Genomic DNA, 27,609 nt, shown 5'->3' with positions numbered 1-27,609 from the left:
TAGAGGAAGGATTTGCTTTGAATTTAAGGTGTTTTGAAACTTATAACTCTTCAAAAAGAAAGGATAAGTACTTTAAGTTACTTTACTTATATTTCTCAGTCTGAACAAATTCTTAGAAAGAAATAGAGCTGAAATTATTGTGTTTTCAAAAATCCATATGCAAAAACTATTAAAAATAATCAAAAATATTTTTAAATGGCCAACAGTTTCAACACAAAACTCTGTATACTACACAGAAGAAATTAAGTTAGGTCACCTGTAAGTATATGAAGTCAGGACTGCAAATGCCGAAACAAAAACATAGAACAAGTAAAAATAATCTCCAAAACATTTATCAAGTTGAAATAGCACTAGATTATGTTGCCCCTACCTAATATAAACCCAAAACCTCACAAATAGTAGCCAAAACAATGCTAGCTCAAACACAGGTTTGTTTCCATTCCTCTTTCTATAATTTTTTCATCTATTTTTTTCCAATTTGGATTAAAGAAAACAAACCATAGAACTATTAGAAGGACTATGACTCCAGAAAGAGGTGCAGTCTTCTCAGTCAGCCTCCTGGGAAAACCTGTGACACAGAGTTCAACTCTAATCTTCTGGAACATAGTCAAATTGTCTGCATGTCTGTTCATAAATACCTGTTCAACAGATCTGGCCCTTATACTAGTCCAGGAACTGAGTGGATTTTGTTCTCAAGAATTTAATCCAGTTAAAGAGATTAATGCAGATAACAAACTCTTACTGCTCCCATGGTACCCAGGAAAGCCTTTGGTAAGAGGAGATGACTTTCACAGTCCAATGGCTCCTTTCATGAACATGGTGTTCTATAATAATTTAATAAAATTAAGTAGAAATGTATATATGAATCCATGTATTTTTGCATTTTGTCAAAATGCAAAAATTTAGCATCATACACAAATTACCAAAACATTTCTGGTACTGTTAGTTGGCCTTGTACTTTAAAAAGGACAAAGTACATCTTTTTAACCTCTTATTTTAGTTAACTTTTTTTCCTTAGGATAATCACTTCCTACAGTTCACTTAATTATACCCCATAAATTATGGTATGAACTCACATTATTACTTTTAAATTTTTTTGGTGGGCTTAGGGGATTTGGTTTTCTTTTTCATCATCAGCTCTTTGTCACAGATGAACACTCCTCCCAATTTAGGAAAATATTATTTTGTCTCATGTTGCTGTTTATGCTTTTATTTGATCTAAAAGAAGAACAAAAATAAATCTTGAATATCAGTTGAAAAGCATTGCATAGCACAAATTTGCCAAGCATTTATGGCAACATGATACGTATAAATATTCCCCCACTTCCCAGTTTTCCCTTTACATTAGGAATACCGAAGGATGATAGGAATTTCTTTAAGGAGCACAGGTTTGATTCCAGAGTGAACATCTTTTCCATAGCTCCTCACAGGGTACCTCACATTTGGATAATGAGGCTGAGAAGGTGCCAGGAGGAGCACAGTGAATAACATTGGGGCTTGGCTGGGCTCAGCATCCCGTCCCAGCCGAGCCAGGTGAGATTAATCCTAATGCCAGTCTCAGCCACTTGCAGCTGGAGCAAAGCAGACTGGCAGAGATGAAGGGTGAAGGATGAAGCAGTGAATTGCCCAGGGGCTATGACTGTGAAGGGAACACCGATAAAGGGTTAGGGGAAAGCAGGCATGAAGGCACAGCACCTGTGGATACACTCTGGATGCTGTGCAGTGAGAGAAAGAACAGTATTGAGCTTGCTGAAGAGAGGCAGGGGAAAATGTCTGCTCGTGCATGTGTTTCCATGTGTTAAATACTGAGAATTAGGCTTAATATTTCTGTCAGAATGTTTGGATGATCTGTAGGGCAAAAAAACAACACTCTGAAGGCCAGAAGCCTGCTACTATCAGAAAGCAAAACAAGCTGAATAGGCTAATGAAGAAAAGTCAAAGCTATTATCTCCACAGATGATCTTATCATTTGGAAAGTATCTGATAACTGTGGTAGAGTAAAATTAATGCCATTTCTTGTGTGAAAAATTTTACATAATCATTGAATTTACTATTTTTCATTAAGGCTGTCATTATTATCACTGTAGCACAGAGGTTCATTTATGGGACTATGTATTGTATGTATGTGTGTATATTTAAAATATATGAAAAATGCAAGCAGTTAACACTAATTATTACATTGCAAAAACACTTGACATGTCTCACATGCAAAAAATCAGATTTTCCAGACTCATCACCCTGAAAGCCTTACTTTTCTTCCTTGTGTTAATGAAAACAAACTTGCTGCAGTGGGGCCAGGACTGTGACTACATCAGAGGTCCTCTTCTTCATCATCCCCCAAACTGCTTTAGGCGATACAAACTCTACCCTATAGCTCCATGCAGTTGCATATGTTACACATCAGCTCTGCCACCACGTTATTCATGCTGGGACGAGATCCTGAGAACACATGGCCAGATGACCAGTGACTAGGTCCTGCTGTGACAATTAAAGGTTTACAAGTCTCTCTCGGCCATCTGCTCCTTTCAGGAGAAGCATGGCTTTAGAGTGTCCTAAATCACCATGTTCCAAGTAGCATTTGCCCTTTGTACCTTGTTAGAAACTCTCACTCCTCCTAAATCCCTAGTCCTGCAAGGCATACCTGTATATAATGCTTTAACTGAGGTACAGGTCTTAAGCCCAGCTATTACCTCGCAGCTGGGGCTTACAAGGAAAGGGAAATCTTATATTTCTCTTTTTATGCCTTCCTTTTCCACTGTTCTCATCCCTGTTTCCAAGCATGTGGTAGTTTGCTGCTCAGTGGCATTGGTACATCCCCTCCTCAGTAGCAGCAAGTTTTATGTTGCTTCAGTTCCAATTCAAATCATGGCACAAGGAACAGCATGTCACGGACAGCAAATAATGAAAGGAAAGCACCTTAATGAGGTATCTGTGCTAACATGTTTCATACTTCAGAAAAAGGCGTCAATATGAGGCATTCAACACTGCCTTCTTGGGAAAGCTTCCACCTGCACAGTCAGCTCAAACCAGGCAGCTGATGAACCTGACACTTTTCCTCTGTGTTTAACCCTGTGATTTAGTTTATTGTTCCAAAAGGAATACAAAGTGGTGTGGATATGATTGTACATGCAACTAAACTAGTTGAATTGTAAAATTCCAAGAATTTATTTAACTGCTTTAACAGTGACAATCTTTTGTTGAGGATAAATATGTTTTCCTGTGAGATTTGTTCCAAAATTAATATTTACCCTTACAAAGAAATATATGTGAGCAAAGATAATTAATAAAATACAGCACTTACAGTCTCAGAGACCAAAATATTCTCTATTAACCACAGGAATTTGATTCATGCTAAATATCCTTTTCCTGGGCAACTGAGAAAAAAAATATTTATACTCTTTGAAAATGGTCTGCTTTCTGGCCTACACAGTATTTCTGTCTTGAGTAACTCAACAAGTAGAACCACAGGATATCCATGCAAGTCTCTTAGGGTTTTTGTTTTGTTTTGTTTTTTAATAACTCCTAAAATAGGTGCTCCTACCCCCAAACCATCCCTTTCAAACATGGGAAGCTCAGCAGTGCCAAATCAGAGACAAACTAAATGATCTTCCCTGCGGCTCACATTTATTGGACAATCTCCACTTTACACAGGGAAGGAAAGGGTCCACAGCAGCTTGTGGGCAGAACCTTTTTCTCAGGATAAATTTCTCCCTGCAGAGTAGCTGCAAATCTGGCTGATGCTTACACGACTGCAAGCCAAAGATGATCCACGTCTCTACTAGTCATCATCCCTGCTGGTGTGCCAGCAGAAACATTTACCTTCTCCATCATTGCTAAAACTGTTGAACACAGAAGTAACTCTGTGATGTGTTGGGATCCTCTGCAGACACCTGAAAGGACAAGAAATTATAGTTGAAAGTCACAATATTCAGAAACTGCTGCAGTTCCTCCCTTATAGAGAATACAAGTTAGAAGATTTCACGTGGGAGAGAAAGTGCTGTTAAAGACCCTGTGTGCTTTGGACTCGGTCTTTCCAATTGATATCTACAGAAGATGAAGGCAGTGATGAAATGTGAGACATAAATTGGCTTGCTGCTTAACAATATATATGGGGTTTCTGTGCAAACCAATGAAGATAATATGTTGGGATTTTTTAAGAGAGAGCTTGTATAAACACCCCTTTTCCTACTGAGATGAAATTAACTATAGTCTGATCCTTTAAGGTTTATAAACTAAGCTGTGCTCTTCAGAAAATCAGCTACATAAGTACTTCTGGTAACCCAGAAGTGAAAATTTTAAAAATGCAATTAATCTTGATGATGGCAAAGACTCTATAAACTGTTGCCTTTGTCTATTATAGGAAGTACAGTACAAATATATTCTGTCTTAAAATATACTACATCAATTGCAAGTGAGTTGCAATTATGGTAATGTTCAATAAATACCTAAAATCAGTGCATACATATTACAATTTAAATAATTGCATTAATGCAGGACTAAAAGGACTATATACACCTGCTACTGCGTATATAATTTTAAATTTATTTATATATATATATATTTCCAGTTAAAACTGAAATGTTCTTTTTATAATTGAAATGCTATGGGAAAAAATATAATTAACTATTTAAAAATATTAAATAGGCATATAATTTCAGGGTCTCCTGTTTTAAACTACATCATCTAAGTATATGGTGCATTGGCTTAAAAATTGCCATTGTCTCTACCAAGGTGTAAACGCTGAGCCCCACATCTGCTGTGCACTGCTGTGCATTGTCTAAATCATGCTGATTTAATATTTTATCTGCTTGTGCTGAAAGCAGAAAAACTGCTGCTGAGGGAAACATTCCTGCTGAGGGATAAAATGATCTTGTGCAAAAGAAAAGGGGGTGATGTGAGTGGGAGACAGGGACTGGGAAGGAAGTCTACCTTAAATAATTTTTTCAATCTCTTTTGTAACATGCTAATAATAGTATTTATGGGGCATTGTAAACTGTGATGAACATGCAAAATTGAGTATCTAGGGCTGTAATCCTCTTAAACTGAAACACTTTCATTTAACTGCAGCCTTTTGTCCAGCAAAAACCTGCACAAAACAGATGAAACTACAATGCTCTTCTTGTTTCTTAAAAGCACAATAGATACAAGTTTAGATTAAGCACAGAAGACTTTACAGAAGTCAAGATCCATGCAGCCTACCTCAGGAAAAATCATCTTAGGCTGTCAACAAACAGAGAAGTCTCTGGAATAAACCAAATATGCTCAGACTTTGAAGTGAATCACTTATGACTGATGTGCTGTGCTGTGGAAAGCTCCTCTACTCCCTTGGTTTGTGCTGCTTCTGAAAAATTATTTGCCATTATGGCACATGTTCTCATTGAGAGCACACAAAAAGCTCCATAACAGCTAGTTAACTGAGAAACAAACACAGTGTGAAACTGTATTGTAAATAATTTTCCTTAGTGGTATCAGGTTAGCTGGCACAGCTATAGATCTCTCTTAAGCATTAAAATTACATTACATGCATGTAGTAATGTAGTGCTGTTATTGAGGTTTCAAAGTATTAGCTACTGTACCATCCATAAATCAGTATCCTCAGGAATATTCAAACTGCTGTGAGATCAGTTTCTGCTGAGCTGTTCCAAATGACACTGTAGTAATGGGATTCTTTCCCAATTTTTCTTTTGACTGATATGTTAAAAATATAGCAAGTATGGCTCCTGCTACCTGTCACTTCCTAGACTGTGAAATTCTGCTCTTAGAAAATATTTTACTGTATTAGTCTTAAGATATATGATTTCTGACACTAAATGCGGATTAGGAGTCACATTCAAAGCAATCTGTGCAATGGCAAGTCCGTAGGAGAAACAGCCTTCTTCCATTTCTGGTTACAGTGACCTGTCCAGTATAGGCAAAGAAAAACTACACAAAGAATTAACAAGAACACAAAGTACACAAGTGTGTTTATTACATTTTGCAAGCACTTTGTTCTACATTTCAAAAACGCCACCATCAAGCTGTTGGCACATTTATGTACAAAACAGATTAATTGTAATGCCTGCTACAAAGCATTCTTTGTGAAAATACAAACTCTAATACCAGAGAAGAGCCAAAAGCATTAACATCATTACATGAGTTTAAAAGACATAGTTTTAAAAATCAGCACAAACATTTTAAGACACAAAACTGAAACACTACAATATAGAATCCAAAAAGAGGTTCCTAATACTTTTTGCAGAACTGTAATACCGGTACTGCACATTATCAGAAAACTTTTGACCCCGTAGGACAGCTTAAGTGTAAAAAAAAAAAAAATCCAAACCAAAACCAAAACCCAAAATCAAAAACACAAAAAAAAAAAAAAACCAAAACAAGCAAAAGAAAAGAAAAAGAAAAAGAACTCAACCAACTAATACTACTTAATGCATTATCATGCCACAAGTAACTATAGTATTACCTTCTACTTACTACAAGAATTGTTAAAAATTACTGATGATGCATGACTAGTAATAGTACAAAGAAGAGTTTTACTCAAGAAGTTTTATTAGAAATGCACTTACACTGAGAGAGAATTCACAATGGTCCAATAAGTGCACAAAACTACCTAAGATTTTTAACACTGACAAAAATGTCTTGTCAGGCTACATCACTTTAAAAGACACTTTACAGCATTCTTGTAGCATTAGAAATAGGCAAAATTAAAAAAAAAAATCCACCAAATTTGGTCCAATAATACCAACTTTTCTTAAATAGGGTTTTTTGTTCTGTTTTTGATACAGGTAATTCTTTCAAATTAAGATGACCTATCATTCTGATAACATTTTAATATCAAAATAAAAGTTCAAATATATTACTACACTTTGAAATAATAAGCTCTGTAGTGGTCTTTCACCTTACTTCAACGTAATACAGGTAAACCATTATGTGTAGGAAAGCTAGAAGCCAAGCTATAACATTTATGGAAGTCTCCTTTAATATATCTTTTACAGTTCAGACAGGTGCAATCCATTTAAATTTTTAAAGCAGGTAAAAAGACATCTGACTCCTATGGTCACTGCATTTTTGATATATTACTTTCATAAATGTAGCTAAGCAGTAATTTCTTACATCATCACATGGACAGCTCCAATTTAGCATAACCATCATTGAATTAAAGAGAGATTATTCTGTAGAAAACTATGAATAACTATATCACTTAATTAACAGTTGTCTATATACCATAACTCGTTAACAGGTAGCCGTGGTATTGAATTCCTTCAAAAGGCAAGTGGCCATGCATTGTTAGCACCACGGACTGCATGCTCACAATACAAACAGGAATTATCACCCATGGAACTTGAAACAAGAGAATATTCTTTAAAAACATCAATAATACAATGTTAACAAAGATAAGAAGCACTTTTTTCTTTTTTTTCTTTTTTTTTTTCTTTTTCACTTTTTTTTTTATTTTTTTACCCACTATTACAAATTTAGAAATTGCACCTTTGATTGTTTAAAACGTTCTTAGGACCTTCATTCAAGTTGATCAGGGTCCCTCTGGCAGGTTTTCCATATATAAAGGAAAGTCATCAGAATGTTTTCTTTATATATTGTACATCATGTACAATGGTCCCTTTGAAGTATACCTGTAGTTAAAGTAGTTACTGAACTCAAAACTAAAAAGTATAAAAAGCTACTTTTTTTTTTCAAAAACATATAAGAAACAATGCAAAAGGTGTTATGCATAACACATACAAAGTGATTAAAAAATCAAACACATAGTTGTATTTGACAATAGTTTAGTATCCTTGACCTATCAGAACTAATTAGCCTAAAGGGATTCAGGAAAGGCTATTTAGGAGCTTTGTGGTATTAGAATGGTCACACAAAGTAAGAACTAATTAAGAAACCAAGTGCTAGACAACCAAGAATTGTATGTAGGTGATACGTAAGTCACCCAAACTATCTTTTGTGAGAAGCACTTTCAATTGTTTTTAAAATGGTAGGATGGCCTTTAGTTAAACAACAAAGCATTCACATGTTAGGAAGTAAGACAAGGTTTCTTTTATGTATAAGCATTGAGCCGCTCTTTAGAGCGAGTAGAATGAATATCATGCAGCTCTTGCTCCTCCTTTGATTTAATATCCTCATATTTTTGCATTCTGCAAGCATCTTTCACATAGGCCCAGTTGGCAGACAAGACCATGAGATAATGAACCTGAAAGAGAGGTAACACAGTGTTAAACAATAGAGGTAGTCAGAATAGAGCACGTCTAAACTTGGAGCCTGTAGGACAGAGACTGGGTTCTCATCAGTAGGAGCTAGACATTCTTGTGTCAAGAAGTAGTATAGAACCATGATGGCAAATTCAGGCTTCATCAGTCTTCAGATTACTCGTCTCACAGCTGTTACTGTCACTATAACTAGGAGTTGGTAGCAACAGATATTAAAAAAACCCAAAAATACCCTAAAACCTGAAAAATCCAAATTCCAAATCATCCCTGCATTATTTTTCAGCTAGTCTGCAAAAGTACATGGAAAAATGCCTTCTGGTTATGTATTTATTGTATACTTTTCCCCCCTGAAGAAGTTTTTGTTGAAGTAGTTCTTAATATGCAATAGACACATCTTATGATTGCATACATCTAATACAATTATAGAAAGTTTTGTTTCTTAATTTTTGTTAAAGTTAACATTTTCTTTCCGTTTAGCTATGACTTACTTCTTTCAACTACAATTCTAGCTTTGTATTTAACTTGCCAATCTGGGGGAAAATTGTCAATAACTGAAAAATAAGTTCAGTTAGGCAAAATATGACTAAACATAGTGGGGAAAAAAATTGGATGCTATGTTTACTCTGTATTCAGTCAGAAAATAGAAGTGTTCCACAAGGATATTCAACTAGTTTATGCTGGGACTCTCTGGACATTTATTCCTTCCCTAGCAGGATTTCAGACACTTTCTGATGAGGGCATCTCTTTAATTTATGCTAATCCTCTTCCTCAGAAGCAATGGACAATTTTGTGAGATCCAAAATATTTCATCCCTCTCTAAGAAATCAAAAAATTATACTGGGATTCAATTAATTGAAAATTGAATAATAATACAATAAATAATAGAAAATCACCCTTGAGATTATGTAAATTCTCCTGTTCATGTTGTACTGTTGTAGATATGAGTATCTTAGATTCACATTAAATGAACAGATCCATTCTAATATGGTTTTTTTTTTTTTCTCTTGGAATATTTGGACTTTTTTTCGCAAATGTTTGTTGGTAATTTTTGCTGATTAGTCCAGGCAAAAGTACATTTCTTTATCTGGATAATTAAGATCAAGGAAAACATTCTGAAGCCCTTAAAAAGGCTGGATATTTGTACTACTTTTTTTATCCTCATGTTTTATGTCAAGTTTCCAATTAATCCTTATTTGAAGAAAACTGTCTGACTTGACTGACTTTCTACATAAAGTAGAAAGAAGTTGTTCACAGAATCTGTCCTCTAGGGAAAAAACTAGAGAGTAGTATTTCTACATTTCTTTATGATTTTCTTGATGTTTAGACAACAGTAGCAAAGCAATCCATGAGTATAGATGTTGGAGATGGCAGCATGTTGTGTGTCACTCTGGGACACCCTCTAGTCATAATTTAGTACACAGGAAAAATACCTTCTCTCCTAACTCAGCTCTTCCAAAAGCTTTCACCATGGGTAGTTTCTGGATCAGGCATTTCTAAATCAAATGAGAGACCCTAATCCTGGATCCACCTTAAATTTTCCACAGTAAAACTTGATAAAAATCAAAATAAACAGGCTGGTAATCCTTAAAATTTTGTCATCTCAGTGGCAATTTACACCCATTGAAAACATCAATATTGGTTCATTGAGTTTGAAATTTCAATTAAAAATAGAGTCTGAACCTCAGATTGCAGACATGAGAATCCTGAAAGTGGGGGCTATCTGAGCAGTGTACTCACATCTTCATGACCTTTTAAAACATATTTGCCTGAAATTCTTGCAATTGAAGAATCTACGATGAAAATGGGTTGATATAGGCACTTTTTCTTGCCCTCAAAAAACATTTGGTAATGAACTGGTAAAAGAAAAAAATTAAATTTGACGCCTTGCAGTTTCACTTAGCATTTTTCTTTTTTAAAAAATAGACTGTTTTGAAGGCATATTGGTAACAGACTGATCATTAAATACCCATTCTGTGCCCATCACTTCCTTATGAAGTTACTGAATCAAACTACTGTAAAAACTGTTGAAAACTCTTGGAGTTCATATTCAATATAAGTAGAAAGACTTTCCAGGAAACACCTACTTTAACTTATATAATCTCAAATATGTATCCATGTTTATAATGACATATACATTGAACAGTAAAGCCACCTTTGTTTTTTATATTAACACCTAATTCCTTGATAACATTGCCACACTAAGGAGGTCATTTCTAAGTGGCTGTCTAATTGCATTTCACAATTCCATGACCTGGGTAGCCTGAAACCAGTGGGCACCTCGTCAAGGTTTATCTAAATTGAAGCCAGGCAGCTTCCACAGTCTGCCTCAGGAGAGTTCCATTACAGACATGTGCAAGGCAGTGCAGGGTCTTTTCATACCTATTCTTGCTTAGATTTCTTCATAAGGTGAAAGTATGCTTCATTCTTTAGAAATTGTGGGATTGGCTATCTGGGGTATTTTTTGTTTGTTTGTTTGTTTGTTTTTTTGTTTTCTTTTTTTTTTTTTTATGTAGGTCGTGTCACTACTTCCCCAGGACCCAAGTTTAAATAACTTTAATTCCTCCCTTTACATGCATCTCACATCCTACAGAAGAGCACAATGATGCTGGGAAGAAGAATAGACCCCTTTACACTTCTCTTGTTCCTATTTCAGGAGAACTGACTGCATGTCCACTTTACAGGACATAAGTTTTGCAGCACTTAAGGCAAAAGAGTTACCAGCTCACATGATAACTTTTGAGAAAGGAAATTTTACATCTCATAATTAAGTTTTTTTACAGTGTTTTTAGGAAAACATCACAGGTGGAATGTATACTGACTTTACAATCAACTCTTGAATGCTAGAGCTTACATTTAAACCACTTCAAGCCTTCAGTTTCTATCTAACACAACACTGACAACAGTAAAATTTATAAGTATTATTGTAATAATCTAGTCCATATGCATTTGTTATCCATTCAGTCATAAGAAAGAACAGTAGTACTGCTCAGAATCATGCATGGTACCAATTAAATATGATTCAAAATCCTGACTATTTTTTCCATGACAAAGTCTCTCAAAAAGCATTTACAACATAAATAATTCTATCAGGTTTTGGTTCTTTTTTCCTCATCTTTCATTGACATAAGAATGATAAATTTTCAACATAAACTCTTCTACAGTGCTCTTTGCAGCAAAATGAAACTTGTCCTAACATATACTGTAAAATAGATGAGGTTTTCTATATATCACATATATCCTAATATGTAGGACAATTCTCCTTTTGAACCCCAAAAACAACATTCTCCTTTGCAGACTAAAGAGGTATCTAGTGAACTGTGAAAAATTCTAACATTCATAAGCAAATCTGAGACCAAGAGATATGGGGAAACTCTGATTTGTGATCAAAACGGCTTTGCAAGTTTTAACAAGTTTTTCGGCGGTTTTACAATAAATGACTACTTTTTTAAAAATATATTTTTCAAAATACAGTTTTATGAAAAGTGTCCTGGAGACAGATGGACTAAACATTTATGAATAAGCTGATTCTTTTGTGAATTTTGTAGAATCATATTGGCATTCAAGAGTTTAAGAAATCTTCAGAAATTAAATTGTCTGCCACTTGCAAATGTTTAGAAATCCAGAAGGGGGGATATAGTGGAGTATATTGATGTCAAAACTTAAAATGTCATTTCAGGAAGGAGATTTTACCAATTCTGTCATTCAGCACTGATGTTGCACTACTGTTACTGGCTGTCCATAAATACAATATACTTACCAATTTAGACAGATGGACTATTCTGGTTTAAAGTAATTGTTTGCAAGAAATCTTTTAAGAGTGCATTATATTAATAAGCTTTTTCTTTTGTAAAAGACTGGTAATTTAATCTAATTTTCCTGCTGAATTTCACAAACATGTTCTGGATATACAAAAAGACAAATGTCATCATTTCATATTTGCAATTATTCTTGAAGCAGCACATGTAGTGAAGAGCACTGGTTCTCCAATGACTGAAATTACTTCTGCACATTGTTTCTACTATTGCACTTATTAATTGTGGCCTTGAAACAAAAAACTACATTGAAAATATATATTTTCCATTTGGCTATCTTTGCTGTTTGCAGGGTGTCATGTAATAATGAAAAAATGGCAGATAAAAGCAAAAAAAACCCACTGATGTAAGAATAGTACTGATTTAATTGAATATTTTTTATTGTACCTTTTTATAAATGTAATTATAAGGATAAAAATAAATAATTGCCCTATGATCCATAAAAAATTACTAGTATAAGCAGTATATAGGAATTACCACCACTAACACTTATGACTGCATCAGAACCAAGTAACAGTCACTTTTCATTTCCCATTTCAGCATTCATAATGCAAACCTACACCAGTAGAGAATTGTGAGTCTAAAAATATCTTTATGCTTAAGCAAATGCAGCAGACAAAAGACAGAAGAGCAGGGCACTTGCTCACATACTTTTTTCTCAGTGGAACCTTCTCATTGACAAAATGTCAAAATTCAAAGTAATCTTCATTATAAAGAAGAAGAAAAATTGGTCCTGACAGAAAAATCAACACATTCATATATATTCACAGAACTGACAAAAAGATTCTGCTCCTAAAATAGCAGCGTGGCAAGCCTATGAATACCCAGAAAGGCACAGATCATAAAAGTATAATACTGTGATTACAACACAGACATTTGAATTCAGACTCTCATCTGAATGCAGCAAGAGAAGAGTACAAATTCTTAGCATGCACTTAAAGGTGTTTTTTCAATTCAAAAAGTAATCTTGATATTCTACTTAAAAGGGAATTAATCAATATATTTTTAAAAAGGAAGAAAAAGGGAGAGTATTGGATTACAGAACTATGATTTAATAATAGCTTTGAGTGATAGTATGGAAATTGAACAGCAGATCCTAAGTCAGAACCAGAAGGCATCAGCAATTCAGATGAGGTGTAGGGTGTTGGGTAGCTTACCATAGCAATGACTGCTGCGCCAGCTCCAGCAAGTGCCACAATGAACAAGTGGAATGTCATATTTAGCTGCAAAAGGAGGCAAAGAAAAAGACTTTCATGGTTGTACAGCAAAGAGAAAATGAGCAAAAATTCAGACTAACATAGAACAAATAATTAACTTCCTGGTGCCACCTTTCCACAAAAGTAATGAATAGGAATGTTTTTCAAAGAGATTGATATCAATACATGTCATTGTTCTTGCACTTGTTTTGTTGCAATGTTCATGAAAAAGCAAAACTCTATTTAAATACACAGAATTTACATAATAAAAATATTAAGAAAATTAATTATTTAAAATAAACACTCCAGAACATTTTGAGGCCTTTCTTTGGGTTTCTTTTATGCGACAATACTACAGTACTAGTTTACAAGAATTATGTTAGTAGTGGCTTCTCCAGTGGCAGAGACAGACTAAGAAATCCCATTTTCCCTTCATTATCTGTAGATTTCCATCCTCATATATTGATCCACTTTCCTCTCAAATTTCTTCATAGTGATATAATATAAACCAGGTTACTTACTTAATTCAAATTAACCACCACCCTCACTTCACCCAAAACGAAATTATTACATTTACTTTTTATTTCAGTGACCTGGTTTGTGCAGCATCCACAGAGAGTCAACTGCACCTCAAGAGCTGCATTTTCTTAGATGGTATAAGAGAGGATTGTGTACCTTCCTTCTAAGATTGATTCAACCATAGTAAGACCCAGTGAAACACAGGAAATGTTGATCCTTCTGGCTTCAGAGGGATCAACATTTTAGCCTCTCTTTGTTTTAGGCAGATGTAATTTTGTTTGCCCTGTCTTCATCCTTTATCATTTCAAAACAAAACCAGAACCTTCAGCTGCACTGAAACAGGTGGCATTTGCCCAAGGGAAAAACTACAAAGATAAATGTACTAAGAGCTACTATCCTAATGCTCAACAAGGTTTGGCCAAATCCATTTGAAATCTTTACTCTCCTGTCACAACAGTAGTCATAAGCCCTTCAATCAGTGATGCATTGTATGGACCTATTCACTGTGCAGCATGGGCTAATGCTGCTTTCAAAAACATCTCAGTAACAAAGAAAAAGATATTGGAATTATTAAAAACCCCAAACAAACAAACCACTAGTGTATTTAGAAAACAAATGGTTGGAGAAATTGCATTAACTAAATTTGGTACAAGACTAGAAAAACTACTTGCTTTGACTGTATTTTTCACTGTGATTTAATTCATCAGCATAGCTAGAATTAGACTGTTAACATTAAGAAAACATATATCAGCTACTTCCTACTACAACATATATTATAGATTTGTCAAAAATACGATGATATTTATTTACCTCATTAGAGTCACACATCTTGATGAAACTTTCTGATGAGGTGCAAACCTTCTTTTCCTCTCCAACAGTTACAATACCTGGAGAAGAATAAATATTCACATTATTTGGATTTCCTGGTACAGACCAACTTCTTTTATATGAGAAAAGCTAAGAACCTATTTTAACAATGATATCTGGGTTTTGTTCACAATCAGAAGTCTGGAGCAACTCTCCAGTGAAGACAAGCTGAGGCAGCTGGGATTGCACAGCCTGGAGAAGAGAAGGTTTTGGGGACACCTTATAGCCGCCTTCCAGTAACTAAAAGGATCTGTCAAGAGGGCTGGAGAGAGACTTTATACAAGGGCATGCTGCAGTAGAACAAGGGGTAGTGGCTTGAACTGAAAGAGGATAAGTTTAGGTTAGGCATCAGAAGAAAATTCCTTATTGTGAGGGTGTTGAGGCACTGGAACATGTTTCCCCAAGAAACATGGGGAAACATCCCATCCCTGGAAGTGTTGAAGGACAGGTCCTGAGCAACCTGATCTAGAAGAATGTGTCCCAGCCCCATTGCAGGGGGTTGGAACTTGTCTTTAATGTGCCTTCCAACACAAACCATTCTAGGATTCCATTCTATTTCATCCAGCACAAAACACATTATCTATTTAGGAAAAGTCTTGGTAAGGAAAATGTAGGTAAACAATTTTTCTGTCATTTTTGAAAACATCTTTATTCCCTATTTTGATCAGCACAACGATAAAAAAAACCAGAAGTGGTTTGCAACCATTTTATACACTGAAATGTTCATAAACCTTCTCTACCCTCGTGTGGAAAAATGTGCTGTATATTGGCTTCAAACATACTGATCTGGTATAAAACTTCTCCTACAAGTTATAAAAAAGCATGACACAAACTTATAGTTTATTGTTTCTCTTTTCAGCAATAATAAGTAGAATATGCTACCTTGCTTCCTTTAGCTAATGTCCAGATACTAAATCAAAGGCTACCTTGAAGAAAAAACTGCAATTAACTCAGTTACCATAAAAAATGTTTCTTTCCTAACATTAATTTTTTGAGCTGAATCTACAGGAAACAGGTACATTCACAGAATACATATTGTATATGTTAATATTCTATGAACACTCTAAATAGAATTAATAAAAAATTAGTCATGGATATTAACAAAATAAAAGGTCATAGAAAGAAAAATTAATACACTTTATGGGGTCTAGACAGATAACTGCTTTTTAAATTCCCCTGCCATGTTCTGTAGGGAAAAAAAAACAATAAAAACCCCAACTTTCCTTCCCTCTCATGAAAGAAATATGTCAAATATTTTATTTCAAGTTAATTTAAATGTTTTCTATTATTTAAAACATTTATTTGCCAAGAAATGCAGAATCTTTTTTATCTCCACATAGCAATTAAAAATATACTGTGATTTTATTTTAGGCCAAGGAAACAAAAGAAAGATAAGAAACTGTTGAGAGTATGATTACCTAAAGCTCTGTGGGTTGAGAAATTACTAAGACCATAACATGTAGAATCAAACCAGTCTTGTAGAAGGAAGGAATTGAATTACCACCACCAACACAAGAATTTTCAGATATTTTAAGATCATAGATTCCTTTCTACCCAAATTTCACATCCTCTCAAAACACATATAGGTGCATACCCCACATGATTCTAACCTCCAGCATTCAGGCCTTAGCCCCACTCCCTCTCTATCTCTCTTTCCACTACTTTCTTAGAGTGTTACTATCAGTATTGTTGGTCCTCATCAACATTTTTGAAAGTGATGAATCAGCAGAGACAGCTGATACTCTAGGATTTCACATCTCCAAGTCAGAGTTCTACAAAAAACTAGAAGTCATTCTCCAGATAAATGATTGATTAAGTATTTTAGACAAGTTTCTGCAATTTCTGAAGAAGAGACTATGCTAAAGCCCCATGCCAGATTTTCATTGCTCTGGGAAGATGGACAAGGTTGACTCAATTTTTGTCGGGACAGGCAATGCAGTTCATCTTTTATACACAGCCTAGACTAGTGGGCAAAAGGACAGAGAGAGACAACAATTACTTCAGAAACACTGAACAGCTCATTTCAGATACATGGAAGCAAAGCAGTGCAATGCTTTCATTTGTGATATCTTACTTTTCATTTAGTGCTTTTGATTTACATACCATACTGGCGAAGATCCAAGCAGAGATTAGCTCCATCCACTACAGTGGCATTTCGGCAAATGGTCCACAGATTAAAGTACATGTAAACAGGCAGAGAAGTGAAAGCTGTAACTCCAAGCCAGGCCAACATAAAGATGTATGTCAGCATTATAAACTGCAGTAAAAAAGGAAAAAAGAAAAAAAACAGTGGTTAAATCAGAACTGAACTGATTCATTATTGGAAAAAAAGGAACCACAGAGAAGTAACAAATGCATCTATGATTGGCTTTGTCTGCTTCTGTCCTTATTTAATTTATGGTTTTGGTCAGATAATCCATTAATGATCAGGTCAAAATGATACCAGAGAAGTAATGTGATGTTTCTGAAGAACAAGTATTATGATTCCTGAAGTGCAATCTTACTCCACGTTCCTCTCACTCTTGTGCCAGTGATGGATGCAAAGCAGAGCACCCGAAGTACAGACAGCTGCACTCTCTGTGAAACATATCTGTCCCTCTCTCTCATCACCACTACTCCATAGTTAGGACAAGAGGCCCTATGGTTGTATCTTCCACTATAAATCATGAAGTAAAAAAAATAGAATTAAATACTGTAGGCTTTGCTTCTTTTGCTTTTAAAATTGGGTTCTTAATAAAAATGAGCCTTTATCTATGACGACCACAAAACCTCACTGGCAAATCTATTTGGCATTGAACCAATGAGACTATATTTTTGCCATTCTGTTATTGCATTCAGACAATGGTTGGGGTCTACAAGAAAATTCATCATTCAGAAAAAAAAAAGTAAGCAAATGTCCTATAAATATGTAAACATAGTACCTTGCTGCTCCTTTGCAGGCCTGCCCCCACTGGGGAACACATTTATTAATAACAAACTGTCTTTTCATTTTATGCCGTAAAAAGCACATAAAGAGGCTACATGGTGAAATGTGAAAATCTGTCTCTAAATATGGAATACAAACGGCCCCAGACTTTGGTGGCTTTACAAATGCTGATGAATCTAAACACCTTACTGGAAACAAAAACTTCCATTGCACTAATATTTTTCTAGCTGCTCACCTCAGAAAGATATTGGCTCTGAGAATAAGAAATAAATATTTTTGGAAGCTGAATTAGCTGATCAAAAATCTGCTAAAAATTAAAACTTAAAGAGTGAATAAAGGAAAATGGAAGATATTTTTTGGTTTTGGGTTTTTTTTATGTAAGGTCTCTCAATTCAGATAATACAGGGAAAAGCTTAATATAACTACAGATTTTAGTTATGGCAATCAAATAAAGTCAGAATCTAAAACATTGTAAAAGGTACTAAAAGTTGTAGCACAGTGACTTATCTACATTGATCTGATCAGGAAAAGCAATCCAAAACAACAAAAGGTCTGAATTTTAAGAGTACCTTTATTGCTTTGAAATTATAGAATGGATGTTCTCAAGCAATATTAATGAGACCTTAATTTGATTTACTTTAATTCACTTCCAAACATTATTAAATAAAAGTAATTTTAATTCTGAGGAAGTATACTTACATAGGGATTTAATGTAGTTTAATTAATCCAGTTTAAAATTTATTTCAGATTAATTTTCTTGATTGTCCTAGGTAAATGATACTTGTAGTAATAGTTTGAAAGTCTGTTTAATACTTTTGATATCAGCTTTCTATTCTTTTCTTGAGTTAGTACTCCGTGTTTTAATACTCATACTTTACATCCATGCTTAGCAGCTTGAGAGTTACAAACTGTTTTAACATTTCCCTCAACATCCAACTAGTTTAAAAGAAAAACTGATATGTCTAATTTATACATAAAGATTTCTAAAAACACATTCATGCAGGTAACAGCTGTCTTCCTTACCAAACTTTCTCAATAACCCAGTTACTAGAAACCCAACTGGTAAAATAGAGAAAGCGATAGCAAAGTTCAAAAATATGCACCCTTGAATACTGCTGTAGACATTTCCCATGCATCAGTAGTTTTATATATTGGAAATTCTATCCCACCTATTGCAGAGCTAACAGTTAACACAAGTAAATACTGTTCTGTACATGCTAGTTTTTCTGTTGTTGTTGTTGTTCTTTTACTGTTTTCTTTTTTTTCCTTTCCATATTACAGTGTTAAAGTTAATAAAGAAGTATTTGTCTCCACCCCAGGCATACACTTAAAAATAATTACTTGGAAAATTACTTAGAAATGTAGAATCAGGGATATGAATTCCCAACTAAATTGCTATGTCCTATCTTAATTTATTATCAAGCTAAAGAGTTACACTCATTTTTTTTCTAAGGCAGGAATACTAAATAAGAAAGACTGTCTTGGTATAGACTTTAAATTCTCATTTATTCTAGAACTGTGTTAAAAGTAAATCAGCCTCCTAGACTATATTCTTAGCTCATCAAAAACAAGTCCGAGCTCTTTCTTGGGATCCTTCTAGAATTTGTGAAATAAATAATATTTAATTAATTTAATGCATGTCTCAGTGTAGCACATCCAGAATAATTTATTAGAGAACTAAATCCTATATATTAGTTACATCACTGAAATGTAAAAACTGTTTTTATGACTGGGCTCCATATAGATTTGAGAATCTTCCTATTTTGTGATTAGCACTAAATGGAGAAAAAAAGACAGTCCTTACCATGAGCAAACAAATTCTTTTTAATATCTATTTATTTTCTGATCTGTAGTAATGATGAAGAAGCCTATCCAAAAATTTTGACTGAGATAATACAAAGCACTAGTATAGCAAAGAGGGGGAAAACAGAGCTTATTAGCCTTTAAAAATCTGCCTTGGGCATAAAATGGTAGAAATCTGTCAGATGATAGTTGCTGTGAGTCACAAGAGCTGCCTTCTCAGAGAGAATTGTCTGCTTGTTATGGAACAGATTCTCTTTAAAAATGTGAATGTGATTGGTTGAGCATCTCAGAAAAATTGCTCAAATTATGAATTAATTTTAAAAACTTATTTTAGAAAAGGAAGAACTTCAGTTTTCCTCTGTCAGTTGCTTTCAGCTGAAGAGCCAATGGCCAATAACATGCCTAATTTCATGTCATAACAGCAAGAACACCAAGAGACAGAAAAAATACAGAGATTTCCTTTGTTTATATAAGAATAAGTAAAATACAAAACTTCAAGTTAAACCATGTGGTAATTATTGGTTATGCCTGGAAGCTGCTATCACTGATATCAGTGAAGAAAACCACAGAAATGTGATCTGGGCAGTAATATACTGCCTGCTGTAAGGGCAGTAAAAAAATTTAACCTTGTACAACAAAGTAATTTCTAGCAATAGCAAGTGGTAGCTTCTTTTTTTTTAATTGAATGAAATTATGAATTATTTTATTAAAAAAAAAAAGTACATGGAAGAATAAAGTCTTTTTTAAGATAATTTTCTCTGCTATTACAACCTTCCCTCTTTGCTCATGAGAACTTACAAGGAATGCTTAAGGAGCCTGTTCTCTTCAGGAATTAAATTCAGAACCCAGTCTCCTGAGATTCAAAGGGATCTTTCTCCTTTGAAGTAGCATTCTGCTACGTGACAAGCTGAAGATTTCTGAAATAGGAGTATAGCATCTTAAAGCGGTATCACAGTTTGTTCCTTAGCATTCTAGCTATTGTATTTATAGTGAGAATTTCTTTCTCTGATCAATTTGATTTTCACTCTAAGAAGCCAAATACATAAACGCAAAACGAACTAGAAGTGATAGTGAAATTAATCTACCAGATCATGAAGATGAAAGATCACTAATTTAAACACAGCTCACATTTGCAAAGAATAGCTGAAATGAATAATTATTTGAACAATCAAATCTTTAACCTTTTAGTGTTTTGGGTTTTTTGTATCATCACTGTGGTTGGCAAAATGCTCTTGCCAAATTTTGTAAGCTTTTCAGTACCTGTAATGGATTTCTGTGCAAATTATTAAAGCAGGCAAATCATCAACCTTCTGGAATTATTTTTTTTAATCAAAACACACCAATGTCAGGAAGCAGGTATTTCAGAGCATATTCTGAAATTGTTTGTGTGGAGCAAAGCTTCCCTGGTGGTCATAGCTGGTTGAAATCCTTTTTCCACTGAAAACATTTCTCAAATACTATCTATTTTAGTAGGATCAAGATTTAAGTTACCGGTTGGTTTGGGGTTTTTTCCCCTCTTTCTTTGCTTATTTATGGGTACTTGTTCCATGAAAAGTACATTCATTAAATTTCAAACACTCTTCTTGTTTTAGTTTTGTTATCAATAATTTAATATCCCTGAAGAAACATTGTATGATGGCTTCAATGACCCTAGGGACAGACACAGTGAAATCTTATCTAGAAGGTACAGTTTCTACAAACAGAAATGGAATGAAAAGGAAACAAATTAAACCTCATTCATTTCATTTTATGAGGCCACTACTGCTTACAAGAAGAAAAATAATACAGAAACATAGACGCAAATTAAGTACCCAAATAAAACTTAACTTCAGAAAGATCATGTTGCCATGTAGTTTTATCTTTGTTCCAAACCACTCAGTACTTACTTTTACACTTTCTCTTAATCTCATCATATATTTATTTTGTATGAACTCCCTGATGTGAGCTCTCAAGACAGAGTTGCAAAAATATGTGCACCTTGCTGTGTTTCTGTCACATTTAGATTTATTATCCTATCACATAAACACACAAAAATGTTTACTTTCAGCTACATGAACAGTTCCAAACATCTTCACAGCTTCAGAAATTCTCTTAAACAGTTTTTGCTGGAGATCAAAACCGTACCTACAGCGATTATGTACATCCATCCTGCTCAAAGCCTGCCATGCTTCATTATGAAGCCCTGGCACTGCTGGACATGACCCAGAATAAGCCCAGGGTTAGCCTGGCTGTCACTTATGGGAATACTGGGAAACAGCTGGCCTGTGCAGTGCAGTGTAGTCCTGGTTTTGGGGACATTTTCCAAACAGGAAATACCAGAACAAGGCGCTGTGTTGGATTTTTTGGCCACGCAGAAGCATGAACAGAAAGAACTTTCCAATTTCCTACTGAATTGTCCTGTCTCTCAAGCATTTCATTCACTTTCAATTGTCCATATATTTGATTTCAATACTAATAAAAGCTTATTTTGTTTTAGCACTTTCCCAGCTTCAAAATCATAACTGACCTTTGCCTTTCAGGCCTTCTGCTTCATCTTGCTCATTTTACCCAGAAAAAAATTCCTCTGAGTTATTGCTACTGTCTCTGTACCCTGCACACATTCTTCATAAATGCATTTGCATACTCTTTTTTAATTATTCATTGCAGCTGACACATATTTTCTCAAATGCTGAAATATTTCTTGATGCAGTTGTACTGGGAGAGTCCTGATAGAGTGCACAGTTCTCCCTTCAGGTTACAGAAAGCCAGATTTAAAGTGCTACACGTGTTTGTTCCCAATTCAGGCCTGTTGTTCATTTGCTTTCAATTTTCTATAATGCAGGGTTCTGACTACACCTTACATCAACAGTTTGACTCAATAAGGGCTTGTTATCAATAAACTTTTATGACAGAACAGTTTAATGATAGGTATTTGTTCCTGTTCATCACCTGTATTACTCCACAGGACTTTAATTCTTTTTTTCAGAGGTTCAGATTTAATTCAGCAGATTTTTGCAATTATTTTTTCATTTTTAAAGAAGACTGTCTCCATAAACACTTCTACCTCTTCCCAATGGATTTTTTTGTGACAGTATTTTACATATATAATTCCTCTTATGCAAATATGAAAGAGAGTGAGTGGAAAACTTGCTGAGTTCCTCTGGAAAACATTTTAACAATGCAGAAGCTCAAACAGCCTAAGCTGTTTATTTTAAAATGTTGCCTAGAACCAAAAATGCTATTATTTATTTAAATGTAAATTAATGAAAAAAATATTAACAGATGTCTTTGGACAGAAACATGTTAAAAAGGACTGTTGAGTAGCTCACAGAAAATGGTCTCTAACATTTTCATTTCTGTGCTAACTAGCATCTCCAAATTCATGCCTCATTCATGGAGAGAAATAAAAAATGAAGCAAAAATATTTCAACTTGTCTCATTTTATATACAGTGCTTCTGGAAGAGACATTGTTTATAAAATGAGACAGGTTGAAATATTTTTGTTCTGATATTATCACTAAATGCACTGTAAACCACAGAAAATACACATATGTAAAGTCTTTTCTATAACATCACTTCCATTGCTAACAATCACTTGTTGGACATTTATAATTGCCTCTACAAAACATGTTCATCCTCTTTCTCTCTCTCTAACATATTATGCTCCCAGGCACCGCTCCAAAAGTCTTGATGAAACATGGATAGATTTCATGGTGTGCTTTTACTGTGATGTGGTTGATATTCCTTGGCTTGCATTCAAGTCAACTGTTTTGAGAGGGATAAAAAAAGACAATATTGATCCAAATTTCTCTCCATAGAGGGACAGACTTCTCAGGTTTGCCTAACAGAAATTCATTCATATACTGAATACTACCTAATAAGAATTTCCTTTGATTATTAAAATATGTTAACATAAAAATATAATATCCCTGAAAATTGAAATGATATTGTGGCACAGTTTTGTTTGGCTTTTTTAAATATTTTTGTTCTATAGATAGTTTAGATGAAAGAAAAAAAAGATTTTGTCAAAATTAGAATCAATTCTCACTGTTGCTTTCTGCTTTTCTTCTGCACATATATTTTTCTAAATGTGTATTTCAAGGTTAAAATATTCCATGAGTTATTTCTATTTCTTTGGAAACCATTTAGATGCATTTAAAAAACTGACTTACCTTCTGATTTATGCTGTCGATTTTTTGGTAGCAGTGTTGGAGGAGATTTCCACCATCATGTCAGATTTTTTTTGTAACAAATTGATTCACTTTTTGAAATATTGCTTAGTAAAATTTTGATGAAATATCAGTTTGAAGAAGATGACTTTGCTTTGATGCAAGAAAGAGTTTTACCTTAAGATGATATAATTTGTCTCTTTGGTACTTGCTTAGAAATGAAATACTGTAATTTTTTTAGAAACTAAATACTCTAAATTTTTTTCTGAATTTTCTTTAGAATGTTGATGGGTTTGTAGCATTATGTTGCCTAAAGTTATCATTAGTTGTTTTATAACCTTTAGACAAGACTATAATTTTTGTAGTCTGAGAAGTTTCTGAAACCCTCTAGAAAGCATTGGATCTTTACTGCTGCTTGACTTTTTTTTTCACAATTTTTCAAACAGGAATTATTTTTTCTCAAAATGCATATGCTCATATTTTCACATTCAAAAAGTTATCCTCTTTCTTTTGTTTTTCTTTTTGCTATTTTTCTAATGCTAGGAAGTACTGTCTGGGAATATAGTTAAGCTATTTGCTTTATATTTAAATGTGATTGATGATAAATAATTTGGTTTTAAAACTGGCTTTTTGAAATATGTATTAGTAGCTTTTAAAATATGGATATCTTCATTAAATAACTTTTTCATGTGCTCTCCTTCCTATGTTCATGCTACATAACTATTCAGTTTGAAGACATTAAGTACAAAAAACAATCAGTTCTATCATTACCTTTTCCCTGACAATGCAGGCTTGTCCTAGGCGTAAATTTACAAGGTCATGCTAACAAACAGCTGATAAATTTTTTATAAACCATACTTGAATGGTTTTCAATGATGACAAGTTTTCTATACACAGATGAATATGTAACACTCAAGCTGGGAAAGGGTTGAACAATACAGATTGTTTACAATTTTCACATGTCCAAAATTTGCAATGCAATATTTTTTCAGGAAGTTTTCATGGTTTGTATTTGGACACAAGGCAGTGAAGCTTAAACTAGGAAGCAGAAATAATAGTTATAAGTCTAAACAAATGTGTCACTCAAGGCTAATACTTGGGTCTCAAAAAAAAGAGTGTTTTCTTTCCTGATATATTCTTAATGGGCTTTGAGAAGGCTGTGGGAAAATTAAGGGGTAGGGACCTTTCTCACTTGATTCCTGTCTTGCCAAGCATTCAAAGTCAATAACACAAATTTTAAACTTTTATTGTAACCTTAAATATGTTTAAATATTTCCCTCCTTCCTATGCAAGCAATGCCCAAAAATATTTACAAAGTTACTTATGAATTCATAAGACATCAACAGGAAGATGCAATCCATAAGAAGAACAAAAGTATATGGTTTCTGTGGATTTTCTTTCACAATAAAAATAATGAATTTGTGATAATTCCACTGATGTTCAAAGGCTTAAATCACTATAAAAAAGAGTAAGATGTCTAGATGCAGTTAATAAGTTAGCCAGGTGAGAGCAAGGATCAGGGAAAACTGTCATAATCTGATGAAACATTCAAGTTAAAACTGAGATCGATTATCTGAATATAGGTGAAATAAAGCTATCATCTTGAGCAATTTATAATGATGCATAAATGAAAGTTAAAGCCCATGGAGAAAGTGCAAGCACTCCCAAAGTCAAGCATACCTTGGAAATGTATGACAGCAGTTTAATTAACAAAACATACTGACTGAGCTCACATGCCAAGAAATAAAAAATCTGTTGTCAATGTGCAAGACACAAAGCACTATCTGAAGCAAAACCATCCAGTTTGTCCAGTTTATCACCACAACATTGCTGTCAGTGAGCAGCAAGAGCAAGAGAAGATGAGAAGGTACTGGCAAGGCACATTACAATGTCTGCCACATCCCTCTATTCAAGGAACTAATGAATACCAAAGTCAACAAAAGCGTTGCATATACAACACATGGGAAGTTATGGGAGAAAAGGAATATCAAATGAAAGTATGATTTTATACATGCAATATTCCTAAGTGAAAAATCTGCAACTATACAATAAAGAAAAACAAAAAGGTTTTGACAGATTACAGAAATAAGACAGAAAAAAGTAGACTCGGCACATAGATATGCATAACAAAATTTCTGAACTCATTGAAAAATATTTCTAAAAATATAACAAATAGTGAAAAATTAACTCGCTTCTTTCTTTTCAAGACACCATATATATATTAATGCAGTTAAGAGAGAGTGACAGAAAGATGACTCTTAACCATTCAACTGAATTTTGAACTGCTGCTAGGGCTTGTTCTTCCTATTTCAAGATCAAGAGCAGAAAACTACAAGGAACACAGTTCTCTAAAGAAATTCCAAGACAAGTTTAGTATCCAGGGATAAAATTAATTCCAACAACTTATAAAATTGCTGCTATGTTTTCTTTCATCTACTAATTCCAGCAGTGTTTAGATAGCAAATGTTACTCATCTAAATTCTAACTAAAGGGGCCAGGCAGCATACATCCAACTAAATGTATATAGTTGATTGAAGAGCTTAATATAAAAGATATAATTTAAAATACTTGAGGGTTATTCTCTTTGCAGAAAATAGGACAGTAGAACAAATAGGACAAAAAAATTCAATACCTGACAAAGTTTGCCTAAGATGCCCTCTCCTTTAACTACTGAAGGAGAATAGGCCTTTTTCTTGACAACCTTAACTAGGCGGGATATATCTGTGCCATAATATAATCCCTCTGAAGTTAACTACTCCATTAGCTTCTGGGTAATTTTTGGGGAAAAAATCATGTTTCTGGTTTTTAGTTGAGCAATCTGAATGGTCAGAACTCTGTGAATCTCACCTTCCCCATTTCCCATATCACGGTGTGACACTACATACAGCATACACATCTAAACATGTATGAGGAAGAGAGATTTTTAGATACTTTCCCACTTAAGATTGGTTTAAAGGATTCTGGACCCATAAGGTTATCTGCTGTCTTGGACAGAAGGTCCTGTATTTCTCACAAATATGGTATGAAACATACTACATTCCTCAGATGGAGCAGAATTTAATCAGAAACAAGTCCTCCCTGTCTGTCAGATCAGCAGTTTCCCCTAGAGTATCCATATATGGTACCTAATTTTCAGAAATGAGAGCTTCATTTCTAACATTCAGATATAATACATCTGTTCTGGGTGGGAAAGCCAGCTGAGCCTGCATTGAACTCTCTTCCTCCTGTCACACAAAGAATCAAATGTCAATATGATGCAGTTTCACTGCCTCTAGAATAACTGGTCTGGTAAGGAAAAGATGAACTGATGAGCTCACAGATGGTTTTTCAAAACATTTGTGCAGCTTCCACAGATTTTGCAGAAGAAAATCTGGAAATATTTTGGGAAGTTCATGTTTTAGTTTAGGCACTCAAGAAGCATGTATGAAATAGCACATAAGTAATCAGGTATCCAGTTTTATTTTCAAAGGCATAAAAATTCTTGTCAGTAATCAAATAAAATATTCCTAAAACTAAAGATACAGAAGGTATATGTAAATGCAGTTTAGAATATAAAACATCTTTGTCTAGAGCCTTAACATGGTTCTTTGAAAAGCAAGGTACAAAGAAATAGAAATACACTGCCATTGTCTTCATATAACGTTTCCTGATGAAATAAAATGAAAACCAAACCTCCATTCCCATTCTATAGTATAACATGAGGGCCAAAGTGTCATTGTATTTCTATTGATCAGACATTCTAAAACAAGGTGTAAATGAGGCTTTCCATGCCAAGGGAGCTGAATATAAATAGGAAGGGTATTAAATGGCAAACATGAAAACAGTGTTACAGCTGGCTTCAGGCCTGTTTCCCATTCTTTACTAATCATGCTGCAGCACAGTTATATTTGAATGCTTATTTGATACTCTAAAAACATTTTTAGGCATGGAAAAATGAAACCTAGAATGAAAGCCATCCCTCCTCGAATGTGACTGGTATTGTTTTACTGCTTTTATTTTACTTTTCACAGTAAATTAAGTCTGTAAATGTTGCCAGTGAAAATCTTCACTGTCACTTTCACAAGGGCTGTCTCAGATGTGAGAGGCTCTACTCCATGGCAGCACTGACATGACTTGGATGCTAAG

General features: G+C 34.3%; 1 protein-coding gene across 2 annotated transcripts in view; it reads right to left on the bottom strand.

Annotated features, from left to right (window-relative positions):
- Window positions 1–5,934: 5,934 nt before the first annotated feature.
- GPM6A (glycoprotein M6A) overlaps window positions 5,935–27,609 on the bottom strand; it is a 114,226-nt gene continuing 92,551 nt past the window's right edge. For both annotated transcript variants that reach the window (XM_002188858.7, XM_072928367.1), the window contains exons 4-7: window positions 16,711–16,864; window positions 14,551–14,627; window positions 13,183–13,248; window positions 5,935–8,197 (exon numbers count right to left, since the gene is read on the bottom strand). In XM_002188858.7, the coding sequence (XP_002188894.2) occupies window positions 8,045–8,197; window positions 13,183–13,248; window positions 14,551–14,627; window positions 16,711–16,864 (450 nt within the window). In that variant the 3' untranslated portion in view covers window positions 5,935–8,044. The remainder of the gene's footprint in view (window positions 8,198–13,182; window positions 13,249–14,550; window positions 14,628–16,710; window positions 16,865–27,609) is intronic.

The sequence above is a fragment of the Taeniopygia guttata genome, chromosome 4 (assembly GCF_048771995.1).
Source record: "Taeniopygia guttata chromosome 4, bTaeGut7.mat, whole genome shotgun sequence".
Classification (NCBI taxonomy): Eukaryota; Metazoa; Chordata; class Aves; order Passeriformes; family Estrildidae; genus Taeniopygia; species Taeniopygia guttata.
Note: the sequence above shows the minus strand (reverse complement) of the source record. Positions and strands in the feature narration are given on the sequence as shown.